The sequence below is a fragment of the Chiloscyllium punctatum genome, chromosome 46 (assembly GCF_047496795.1).
Source record: "Chiloscyllium punctatum isolate Juve2018m chromosome 46, sChiPun1.3, whole genome shotgun sequence".
NCBI classification, from domain to species: domain Eukaryota; kingdom Metazoa; phylum Chordata; class Chondrichthyes; order Orectolobiformes; family Hemiscylliidae; genus Chiloscyllium; species Chiloscyllium punctatum.
The window spans coordinates 41262999-41276258 of NC_092784.1; the positions used below are offsets into that span (position 1 = coordinate 41262999).

Here is a 13260-nt window from a genome sequence, read left to right on the forward strand (position 1 = left end):
ATGAAAGAGTTTCAACAGGAGGAAAGCTGAGGTGGAGTATCAAACTGCAATGACACACAAGTGAAAAGGACAGTCTTTGTGATGGAACAAAAACAAATTGCTGGAAATGCTCAGCTAATCTGGCAGCACACACAGAGAAATCAAAAAGAGTTAACATTTTGGGTCCAGTGATCAGAGGAAGGATTACCAGACCCAAAAGATTAATTCTGATTTCTCTTCACAGGTGCTGCTCGAGCTGCTGAGATTTTGCAGCAGTTTCGGTTTCTGATTTCCAGCATCCACATTTCTTTCAGTCTTTGTGGTGATTTCATCATAAGCTCAACTCAGAGACAGAGACAAGGATGCCAGTTTGCAGACAGAGTCTTATTCTGCTTCAATGGTGGGGACTGAATGGAATATCTTTCATTGGACAAGCATATTTTTTAAAAAATTCTTTCGTCAGATGTGGATGGAGTCACTGGTGTCCTTCCTTCATTGGCTTCTAGGCCATTTCGGATGGCACACTCATGGGGATCTGGAGTCACATGTACCAGAGATCCAGATAAACATGGCAAATGCCCAACTCTGAGTGAACCAAATGGGTTTTTACAACAATTGCTACATAAAGTCTCCATAATGGTTACCAGTCCTTTACATTCCAAATTCATTAGTTGAATTTAAATTCTACCACAGAGTATTTGTACCAACGTTCCTGTGATAGTAGGATTACTGGTTAGTTAATAGTTTGTCAAAGACTTCGATAGATTCTTGCAGATACTAGTGGGCTATTTGAAGTCAAATCTTTAGTTAGATACAGCCTTCCGTTACTAGCGAGCATTGTCTGGCACTAATCTTTAGTTAGCTAAAAATAGACACTATCTATGGGGATCTAGCTAGTTAGTTGAACTGCAATATCTAATATGCTCAATGCAACATCAAATCTGTTCAATATAGTCTGGCATCAACCATTACTTAAATAACCATTAGCTTGCTAGGTTTAAAAAAAAAAAGCAGCTTCTTCCATTGTAGGCCACAGATTGGAGGTCATTTAAGAGATAATATTTATTAAAAATGTAAGTGCAGTAAGGACCTGCAATTTGGAAAACCCCACTTTAGGGAATGGGTGGAGGGGATTAAAACAGGACAAACTGAATTGTTCTTACACTAGAAAGTCCAACACTAATCATTAGTTGAGCCTAAATATTTAAACACAGTCTGCCAATGTCATAATGTCCCTCCTTTTCAGCGTCAGATTTGGCATCCGCTATCTGTTAGATAGTCCTACGTTGACTAGATGATATAGACTGGCACAAATCATGCGATGTGGTCACACATTAATGAATGTAACATTTTGATGTTAATCAATAGGGAGGCTTTGAAAGTTTTGAGAAGGGATAGCATCACACCTATACGGAGGTAGGATATTCCCGGAAATGCATCCAGGGAAGTTATTTGGGTGGAATTGAGAAATAGGAAAGGGATGATCACTTTAAGGGGTCTATAATACAATCCCAGTAATGTCAGAGGGAAATTGAGAAAGAAATTTGTAAGGAGATCTCAGTTATCTGTAGGAATAATAGGCTAGTTATGGTAGGGGATTTTAAACTTTCCAAACATAAACTGTGACTGCCATAGTGTCAAGGGTTTAGATGGAGAGGAATTTCTTAAGTGCGTACAAGACAATTTTCTGATTCAGTATGTGGATGTACCTACTAGAGAAGGTGCAAAACTTGACCTAATCTTGGGAAATAAGGCAGGGCAGGTGACTGAGGTGTCAGTGGGGGAGCACTTTGGGGCCAGCGATCATAATTCTATTAGCTTTAAAATAGTGATGGAAAAGGATAGACCAGATCTAAAAGTTGAAGTTCTAAATTGGAGAAAGGCCAATTTTGATGATATTAGGCAAGAACTTTCAAAAACTGACTGGGGGCAGATGTTTGCAGGTAAAGGGACGGCTGAAAATGGGAAGCCTTCAGAAATGAGATAACAAGAATCCAGAGACAGTAAATTCCTGTCAGGGTGAAAGGAAAGGCTGGTAGGTGTAGGGAAGGCTGGATGACTAAAGAAATGGACGGTTTGGTTAAGAAAAAGAAGGAAGCATATGTCAGGTATAGACAGGATGGATCGAGTGAATCCTTAGAAGAGAGGAGGAGGAGTACACTTAAGAGGGAAATCAGGAGGGCAAAAAGGGGACATGCGATAGCTTTGGCAAATAGAATTAAGGAGAATCCAAAGGGTTTTTACAAATACATTAAAGACAAAAGGGTAACTGGGGAGAGAATAGGGCTCCTTAAAGATCAGCAAGGTGGCCTTTGTGTGGAGCTGCAGGAGATGGGGGGAGATTTTATGTGAGTATTTTGCATCAGTGTTTTCTGTGGAAAAGGACACAGAAGAATTAGAGTGTAGGGAAATAGATGGTGACATCTTGAAAAATGTCCATATTATGGAAGAGGAAGTGCTGGATGTCATGAAACACAAGAGTGGATAAATCCCCAGGACCTGATCAGGTGTACCCTAGAACTCTGTGGGAAGCTAGAGAAGGGATTGCTGGGCCTCTTACTAAGATATTTATATCATCGATAGTCCCAGGTGTGGTGCTGGAGGACTGGAGTTTGGCTAACATGGTGCCACTGTTTAAAAAAGGTGGTAAGGACAAGTCAGGGAACTATAGACCAGTGAGCCTAACATTGCTGGTGGGCAAGTTGTTGGAGGGCATCCTGAGGGATGAGATGTACATGTATTTGGAAAGGCAAGGATTAATTAGGAATAGCCAACATGGCTGTGTGTGTGGGAAATCATGTCTCACAAACTGGATGGAGATTTTTGAAGTCGTAACAAAGATAATTGATGAGGGCAGAGCAGTAGATGTGATCTATATGGACTTCAGTAAGGCATTCAACAAGGTTCCCCATGGGAGACTGATTAGCAAGGTTAGATCTCACAGAATACAGGGAGAACTAGCCATTTGGATACAGAACTTGCTCAAAAAAGGTAGAATTCAGACGGTGGTGGTAGAGGGCTGTTTTTCTGACTGGAGTCCTGTGACCAGTGGAGTGCCACATGGACTAGGTGCTGGGCCCACTACTTTCCATCATTTATATAAATGATTTGAATGTGAACATAAGAGGTATAGTTAGCAAATTTGCAGATGACACCAAAATTGGAGGCGTAGTGGACAGTGAAGAAGGTTACCTCAGATTACAATGGGATCTTGATCAGATGGGCCAATGGGCTGAGAAGTAGCAGATGGAGTTTAATTTAGATAAATGTGAGGTGCTGCATTTTGGGAAAGCAAATCTTAGCAGGATTTATACACTTAATGGTAAGGTCCTTGGGAGTGTTGCTGAACAGAGAGACCTTGGAGTGCAGGTTCATAGATCCTTGAAAGTGGAGTCGCAGGTAGATAGGATAGTGAAGGCAGTGTTTGGTATGCTTTCCTTTATTGGTCAGAGTATTGAGTACAGGAGTTGGGAGGTCATGTTGCGGCTGTACAGGACATTGGTTAGGCCACTGTTGGAATACTGCATGCAATTCTGGTCTCCTTCCTATCGGAAAGATGTTGTGAAACTTGAAAGGGTTCAGAAGAGACTTACAAGGATGTTGTCAGGGTTGGAGGATTTGAGCTATAGGGAGAGGTCGAATAGATTAGATTACTTACAGTCTGGAAACAGGTCCTTTGGCCCAACAAGTCCACACCGACCCGCCGAAGCGTTAACCAACCAGACCCATTCTTCTACGTTTACCCCTTTACCCAACACTATGGGCAATTTAGCATGGCCAATTCACCTAACCTGCACATTTTTGGATTGTGGGAGGAAACCCACGCAGACACGGGGAGAATGTGCAAACTCCACACAGTCAGTCGCCTGAGGCAGGAATTGAACCCAGGTCTCTGGCGCTGTGAGGCAGCAGTACTAACCACTGTGCCACCGTGCAGCCCAACAGGCTAGGCTGGTTTCCCTGGAGCGTCAGAGGCTGAGGGGTGACGTCAGAAGTTTATAAAGTCATGAGGGGCATGATTAGGATAAATAGACAAAGTCTTTTCCCTAGGGGTGGGGGGAGGAAGTCCAGAACTAGAGGACATAGGTTTAAGAGTGAGAGGGGAAAGATATAAGAGAGACCTATGGGACAACTTTTTCACGCAGAGGGTGGTACATGTATGGAATAAGCTGCCAGAGGAAACAGAGGAGGCTGGTACAATTGCAACATTTAAGAGACATTTGGATGGGTATAATAGGAAGGGTTTGGAGGGATATGGGCAGATGGGACTAGATTGGGTTGGAATATCTGGTCGGCATGGACGGGTTAGACCGAAGGTCTGTTTCCGTGCTGTACATCTCTATGACTATGACTCTAATAGTAAGGTTCCCTCCATCGCTGACAGTCCAACACCAAGCTCTGAACAGATGCAGCATGATACTAACTGGTGCCACAATCCAGCTGGAACCAGTGTTTGGCTAGAATCCAACATTAATGATTCATTAAATATGGACTAATACAAACACATAGAATCTGACATTAGCTAGATTAGACACAGTGACATGCTAACTATCAGGTGAAGTTCAACAATAACCATTCGTTATATATTGACTAATTGGCAGCGTCTGATACTGAACAACAGACACAATTTGACACTAGCTAATGGGCAAAGTCCAACTGAACCACTGGTTAGACATATACCAACATTAACCATCTGGGTCCAGTATGGCACCAACCACTAGTTACAGTCTTACCACTACCCATAAAAGTAGATACAGTTCTGTACTAGACATTACTTGGACATAGACTGACACTGACTATGGACAACGTCTTTGACGAACTACTGAGCCAGGACGATTATGAACCATTATTTAGGCATGTACTGGCACGAATTAGACTATTGGGTCTAATGGATAGGTACAGGTGGTCCTTTACTAATTACTGGGCCAATGCTAGACAGTGTCCAAATCTAATAGGACAGAGTCTAACACTAACCACTGATTAGGCACAGTCCTGCTCTAACCATTAGGTAAGTACAGCCAGAAATTAACCAACAATTTATTATACTAACTATTTTGTATTCGGACCATGTATAAGTGCAGGGAATTGGGATTAACACACCTTTCATGGTAGTTATACCGGTGCAGACTTGATGGGCTGAATGGCCTTTTCTGCACCAAATAAATCAATGTTCCAGTCTAACCAACAGTTAAAACACAGACCAACTGGTGGGTATGCATCAACAGCCACCAGGAAACATGCTCCAGTACCCACTTGCACACAAAATCAGTAACAAGCTCCACTCTAAAAAGGAACTGGAGGCCAGAATTTAATATTACTGGTTATGGTTCTAAACTAGTGGGCATGGCCTGAACAATCCCCAACAAACTAATGGCCTAATCTAACTAGTTAACTGTCACACAACAGGCAGACACTGTTTGACACTAGTAGGCATTGTCAACTAGTTAATGTCAGACAATCCTTCACTCCTTGGTGGCATTGTCAGACTAACCAGTATTCGTGTTACAAAACCGACTAAAAGGCACTCACACTAGCATAGGGCTTAGCTTGGAATAAAGTAATGGTGCCCCACACTAACTAGCAGTCAATGGTATGACACGGAGCAGCTGGGAACAGCTTAACACATGCCAGATAGCATTCCTGTAAAAAGGAAAATGGACTCAATATATCCTGAACCACCTGACATTCCCTGAGCAATCAGTGGGCATAGTCTGATGCCAACTGGCATTGAATAACCTGTGGGCATGTTTGACACTAACCAGCTGGTCCTTCAACACTATCTCTTAAGCTATCCATATAGGAGTCCAATAGTGACTGCTGACTGATGCTCACTAGCTGGCCTGGTACAACATTGGTGAGCATGGCACTGACCCTAACTGTTTGGCACTCCTTGACTAGCTGGCAAGTATGAGACAAGTAGGTGTACTCTGATGCTATCTACTGGCACTGCCACATTAATATTATTATTTGGAGATGCCGGTGTTGGACTGGGGTGTACAAAGTTAAAAGTCACAACACCAGGTTATAGTCCAACAGGTTTAATTGGAACCACACTAGCTTTCGGAGCATCGCTCCTTCATCAGGTGATAGTGGAGGGCTCAATCCCAACAGAAGTTATAGCAAAAATTTAGTGATGTAACTGAAATTATACATTGAAAAATTGATTGTCTGTTAAGCCTTTCATCTGTTAGAATACCATGATAGTTTCACTTCTTTCATGTGTAAGTCACAAAACCTTTTTTTAAAAAGTTATATTCTCAGGTTAGCTGTTAACAATGGTGATAGCTAGACAATATGTTGAAGGTGTTAGCCCCCTGTGTTCTCTGTCTATGCCATGATGTTTAGATTGATTCTAATCCAAAAAGCGAGATAACGGAGTTTTACATGAATGCATGCAGTTTTTGAGCAAAGTACAATGTAACCCTGAAAGTACAAATTCACCCCACAAAATATATGTATGCATGTGAATGCAGGGTGTCTTAAGTATGTGAGGGGGTGCATGTGAGAGTGTGGGAGTGTGTGTGTGTGTGTGTGTGTGTGTGTGTGTGGGTGCATGTTCGTGTCCGTGCAGGAGTATCTGTGTGTGTAGTGCAATGGTGGTCACCTGTAATGTGACATGAACCCAAGGTCCTAGTTGAGGCCCTCCCTATGGGTACCGAACTTAGCTATCAGCCTCTGCTCGCCCACTTTTCGCTGCTGCCTGTCACACATGCACCCCCTTACAGATTTAAGACACTCTGCACTCACTAAACACACTTTCTCACACTCTCAACCCCCAACCCAGACAGACACACACACACACAGACGAAGACCCACATGCACACACATATTTTGTGGGGTGAATTTGTACTTGCAGGCTGACACTGTACTTTGCTCAAAAACTGCATGCATTCATGTAAAACTCCGTTATCTCACTTTTTAGATTAGAATCAATCTAAACATCATGGCATAGACAGAGAACACAGGGGGCTAACACCTTCAACATATTGTCTAGCTATCACCATTGTTAACAGCTAACCTGAGAATGCAACTTGTTAAAAAGGGTTTTGTAATTTTCACATGAAAGAAGTGAAACTATCACAGTATTCTAATAGATGAAAGGCTTAACAGACAATCAATTTTTCAATGTATAATTTCAGTTACATCACACTGTAAATTTTTGCTATAAATTCTATGTGTTAGGATTGAGCCCTCCACTATCACCTGATGAAGGAGCGACGCTCAGAAAGCTAGCGTGGTTCCAACTAAACCTGTTGGACTATAACCTGGTGTTGTGTGATTTTTAACATTAATATTAGGCACAGTCTGACACTTCGCTTTCACTCTTACACCAACTGGTGGGTACATTCTCACACTACCCAAGTGAACACAGTTCTACAAAACTGGCACAGCCCAACACTAACTGGCTAAAACTAACTCAAGGCCATTAACCAGTCAGCTGTCCAACAAGCTATTGACGTGATCCAATATTCAGTAGATTGCAATCCCATGTTGACTAGTAAGCAAGATCTGACATTAACTTGCTGAAATTGGTCATTCGAGGGTTCAAAGACTACATTGCGGGCACAATCCAAAACTGAATAATAGCGTTTGCACATTAATTGAAGAGTGGTTCGGTGGGCAGCACAGTGGCTAGCACTGCTGCCTCACAGCGCCAGAGACCCGGGTTCAATTCCCACCTCAGGTGACTGACTGTGTGGAGTCTTCCCAGTGTCTGCATGGGTTTCCTCCAGGTGCTTCGGTTTCCTCCCACAGTCCAAAAATATGCAGGTCAGATGAATTAGCCATGCTAAATTGCCAGTGTTAGGTGAAGGGGTAAATGTAGGGGAATGGGTCTGGGTGGGTTGCGCTTCGGCGGGTCGGTGTGGACTTGTTGGGCCGAAGGGCCTGTTTCCACACTAAGTAATCAATCTAATACAAACCACCCAGCGGTAACTAGTTAAGACTCCCACACTAATGAGTGAGAATAATTCAACACTAACTAGACAGTACTCGACAGTCTGACAGTGAGGTTGTCCAGGTATTTAGTCCAATTTTAGTGGAAGTGTGTGGCACTATGTTCAATAATTAGTTTGGATCGCTGGTGTTGAACTGTCCCCTCTCTAGTTAGACAGTATACAAACATATGCACATTACTTTGAGAATGCTGTCTATTTCGCTTCAGATAATACCAGCTAGTAAGTCAGGGAGTGACACTAACTGGGCATTCTCATTCTAACTACTGTGCACAATATGATACTAACCAGCTGGCCCTGTTGCTTTAGCCAACAACACCAACCAGTCACTCTTTGGTTAACTACAGGGCATGTTCTATCATCAACTAGCTGGCATTCCCACTTTAACAGCTGAAGTTAAACACAAAACATCACATTACAGTAACTAGTGAGCACAATCACAGTATTTTGTGACTTCCAAAGTAACTAGCTTTTTCCCCCTCACTGATTAACTAGCTGTCACACCCAAAATAATGAGTTATTACTCCCTGATCAACTAGTTGTCACTTCTAGTGTGAAAGTTTAACTCACCCAGTAACCAACGAGTGCAGTCTGACATTATCACTCCATAGTAACTTATTGCTCGCTGATTAACCTGTTATACCCATGACTAGTTGTCATTCTGATTAACTCTCACAGTAACTAATTATCCCCTAATCAAGTGTCACACCCAAGTAATTAGTTGTCACTCTCATAGAAACTTACTACCTAACTAGATGTCACTCCCATAACTAGATAATTATCTCTATCACTCATGACTAGTTATTATTCAGTGAATAACCAGCTGTAAGGCCCACAGTAACTAGTCATTACTCAGTGATTAAGCAGTTGTCACTCCCATTGTAACCAGTTAACTTGCTATCACAGTATCTAGTAATTACTCAGAATAACCAATTATCAGGTTCACAATAACCAGTCATTATTCCATGATTGACCACTTGTCACTGACAGGAAGTAGTTATTAACTTTGTCACAGTAACTAGTCGTTACTATAAATAACCAGTTGTCAGGCCCACAGCATGAAGTCACTCCCACTGGAACTAGTTATTAACCAGTGACTCTCACTCACTAACATGATTAGCCAGTTGTCAGGCCCACAGTAACTAGATCACCCCAACAGTAAGTGGTTATTAACTCACTCCCACAGTAACTAGTCATTACTGCGATTAACCAGCTGTCAGGCCCGTAGTAACTAGTAAAGAGGCATTACTGTGATTAACCAGTTGTCAGGCCCACAGTAACTAGGTCACTGACAGTAACTGGTGATTATCTCCCTCAGTAAGTAAGGGAGACGCTCTGACAGTCCCTGGTTGTCACTAACTCGCCTTGCGCTCGGAGCTGGTGCCTGTCTCCGGGACCACCCTCCTCCTGCCCGCGGGCCGGCGGAGGAGCTGCTGCTGCTGCTGCTGCTGCTCACGGGCTCCCCGGAGCCGCGCTCGGGTCAGCACGGTGCGGGTCTGGGGCTGGGGCTGGGGCTGCGGCTGCTCCCGCTCCCGCTCCCGCTCCCGGCCGTGCCCGGCCCCGGGCTGCCACTGCGCGGCGATGCGGTAAGAGTGGGAGCCCTTGTAGCTGACTCGGAGCACGGTGCGGGAGCGGAGCAGCCGGTCCAGCTGGCGCCGGGTCCGGCTCGGGGCCAGCCCGTGTCTCCGCTGCACCATCTTACAGATCCGTTCCAGGTCCGGCCGAGCCTTCCGGCTCCGCAGAGAGTCAATCGTGTCCAGGATCCACTGCCTGCACTCGGCCTCCGACATCCCCGGGGACAGACGGAGCTACCCCCCTCTTCACCCGCCGCTCACTTAAAGGCGGAAGCGCCGCTCCCTGACAGCCTGGAGCGGGCGGAGCTCCCCGCATGGGACAGCCTGCGCTGGGGTAGGGGGGTGGAGGGGACAGATAACATCCTGTCCCGGAGCCCCGGCAGCAGCCAGCCTCTTCTCCCCCAGCGCTGGGCAAAGGTTCACCCCAAACAAGTGGGATACTGATCCCAAACAGGAGGAATATTAACCGCAGATTGCAAAATATTCGCCTCAAACCAGAGGGACGCTGACTCCAAACACTGAGCGGAAACTAGAAAACTCTAAAACCCCTGATATCGATCCTAAATCGGAGAAACAATAATTCCGAATATTGACCCTAAACAGGCGAAGTACTAACCCTAAATGGGAAACCATTCTCTCAGCCCGGGGTGTGATTAACTCCAAATACAGACCCCACAAATGACAAAGCATTCGAATCAAACAGGGGAAATGTTAACGCCAATACAGACCCTAAATAGGAAAACATTAGTCTCAAACTGGGATATATTAATCCCAAATATTGACCGAAATAATAAAACATTAGTCTTAAAAGGAGGAATATTAACCCTAAATAAGAAAATATTAATTTCAATATTAACTCTACATAGGAAAACATAGGCATAGAGTCATTCGGCATAGAAACAGACCCTTCAGTTCAAACAGTCCATTCCAATCATAATCCCATATTAACCTAGACCCACCTACCTGCTCTTGGCCCATAGTCTCGAATACTGGGAATGTTAACCCTAAACATTAATGATAACTAGCAGAAACATTGACTTCAAATAGAAATTGACTCAGTGATTAGTACTGCTGCCTCACAGTGCCATGGACCCAGGTTTGATTCCAGCCTTGGGCAACTGTCTGCGTAGAGTTTGGACATTCTCCCCGTGTCTGCGTGGGTTTCCTCCAGGTGGTCTGGTCACCTCCCATAGTCGAAAGATGTGAATTGTCCATTCTAAATTGCCCGTAATGTTAGGTGCATTAGTTAGAGGGAAATATGTTTGGGTGGGTTACTGATCAGAGGGTCGCTGTGGACTTGTTGGGCTGAAGGGCCTGTTTCCATACTGTAAGGAATCCAAAACAAAAATTAGGACCAGGAGTAGGCTATTCAGTATGATCATGGCTGATCCTCTGTCTCACAGTCACATTCCCGCTTTCTCTCCACAACACTTTATGTCTTTAAAATATAACATCTATTTATCTCTATTTGAATATATTCAATGACTTGGCCTCCCCAGCCATGTGTAGTAGAAAATTCCATAGGTTCACCACCCTGCGAATGAAAACAAGTTTCCACATCTCAGTCCTAAATGGCCTTCCCCGAGACTACGTCACTTTTTCTAGACCCCTTAACCATGGGGAGCACCCTCCCCATATTTAATAGGAGGGAACATTAACCCCAAACACATGAAATGTTAAAGGCGGCACCCCAAGCACAACTACTGACCTCCAAATAGAAGAACCATTAGTTTCAGAAAAAGGAACCATTAACTGCAAATATTGAACCTAAATGGGAGAAACATTAGTCTCGAATAGGGGGAAGCTATCAATCCCAAAATATTAATTCAGTTTCTCTGTCCTCAGATGCTGCTAACTTTCTCCATTTCACTTTTCCAGCATCCACAGCACTTTCCTTTCAGTATTCTACTCCTAGTTGCCTGTTGTTGGCCAGTGCTCCTGCTGTAATGACTTAACCTCCAACTTGTCATCTCAGAAATGCCCCTAAGCTCAGTCCTTGGGCCATTCCCACACTTTAAACCTTGGGAACAGTATCCATTGAAATGAGGCTAGGTTCCAGGTCAATGGTAGGTTAAACCATGTGATTCCCTGACCACCACTGTGCAGTCTGGCAATAATTCAGGAATGAGTTATAACCTTCCTCCACCTAATGTATCACTAAATAGATTGGTCATCTTTTTTGGCACAAACCTTCATGATAGTATGCAGGGATGACAGAGCAGTATGTGCTGCTGCTGTTGTTTCCAATGTCTTGGATGATTCCAGCTAGAACCCTAAGACCCACTAGTGACCTCTGACTAATGCTGGTACAATACTAGTGAGCATGACACTGACTAACTATTTGTCACTCCTTGACTAGCTGGTGAATATGAGACAAGTAGGTGCGTTCTGATGTTGACAATTGGCACTCCAACACTAATATTAGGCACAGTCTGACACTTAACTGTCACTCTTTGTGGGCGGCACGGTGGCACAGTGGTTAGCACTGCTACCTCACAGCGCCAGAGACCCGGGTTCATTTCCCGCCTCAGGTGACTGACTGTGTGGAGTTTGCACGTTCTCCTCGTGTCTGCGTGGGTTTCCTCCGGGTGCTCCGGTTTCCTCCCACAGTCCAAAGATGTGCAGGTCAGGTGAATTGGCCATGCTAAATTGCCCGTAGTGTTAGGTAAGGGGTAGATGTCGATGTAGGGGTATGGGTGGGTTACGCTTCGGCGGGGCGGTGTGGACTTGTTGGGCCGAAGGGCCTGTTTCCACACTGTAAGTAACCTAATCTAAACCAACTGATGGGTATATTCCAACACTACCTTGGTAAACACAGTTCTACAAAACTGGCTAAAACTAACTCATGGCCATTAACTGGTCCGAAGTCCCACAAGCTGTTCGCATGATCCAATATTTGGCCAGATTGCAATCCCACATTAACTAGTAAGCAAGTCTTACATTAACTAAGTGAAATTGGTAATTAGAAGGCTCAAAGACTAATTAGTGGGTACTGTCCTAAACTGACTAGGTAGCATTTGCACATGAACTGGAGAGTGTGGTTCGAAACACACTAGCCCAACAGTAACTAGTTAAGACTCCCATACCACCATATAAGAAGGACAGTTTGCACCTGAATTGCAAGCAGACTAATATCCTGGCAGAGAGATTTACTAGAGCTCCTAATGAGGCTTTAAACTAGATAAAGGGGGGCATGGTTGGGGCGCAAAGAGATAGTGAGAAAAGAGATCAGTCTGAGACTGGTGTAGTTGTGAAAAAGAGCAAGTCAAACAGTCAAGACAGGCAAGAGCAAGGCAGAGAATGAGATAGGACTGATAAACTAAACTGCGCTTATTTCAATGCAAGAGGCTGACAGGTAAGACAGATGAATGGAGACCATTGTTGGGAACACGGAACTGGGATATTGTAGCTATTACAGAAATGTGGCTTGGGGAAGGGCAGGACTGGCAGCCCAATGATCCAGGGTATAGAAAAAACGATGGTGAGTGATGTCTTTGGTTAGGGATAACATTATGACTGTGCTTATGGAGGATATTCCTGGGGATATGCCCAGGGATGATATTTGGGTGGAACTGAGAAATATGAAAAGGATGAACACCTTATTGGGATTGTGCTATAGTAGTCAGCAGGAAATTGAGAAGCAAATTTGTAAGGAGATCTCAGAAACCTGTAAGAATGATAGGGCTGTCATTTTAACTTCCCAATCATAGACTGGGACTGCCAATGTGTTAAGGGCTTGGATGGACAGGAAT

General features: G+C 44.1%; 1 protein-coding gene across 3 annotated transcripts in view; it reads right to left on the reverse strand.

Annotated features, from left to right (window-relative positions):
- Positions 1 to 9815, reverse strand: part of LOC140467976 (sterile alpha motif domain-containing protein 1-like) — a 61646-nt gene extending 51831 nt beyond the window's left edge. The window contains exon 1 of one of the 3 annotated variants that reach the window (XM_072564076.1): positions 9299 to 9811. In XM_072564076.1, the coding sequence (XP_072420177.1) occupies positions 9299 to 9724 (426 nt within the window). In that variant the 5' untranslated portion in view covers positions 9725 to 9811. Of the gene's footprint in view, positions 1 to 9298 lie in introns of all 3 variants that reach the window. The other 2 variants (XM_072564075.1, XM_072564077.1) reach the window with 2 other exon arrangements.
- Positions 9816 to 13260: the final 3445 nt, after the last annotated feature.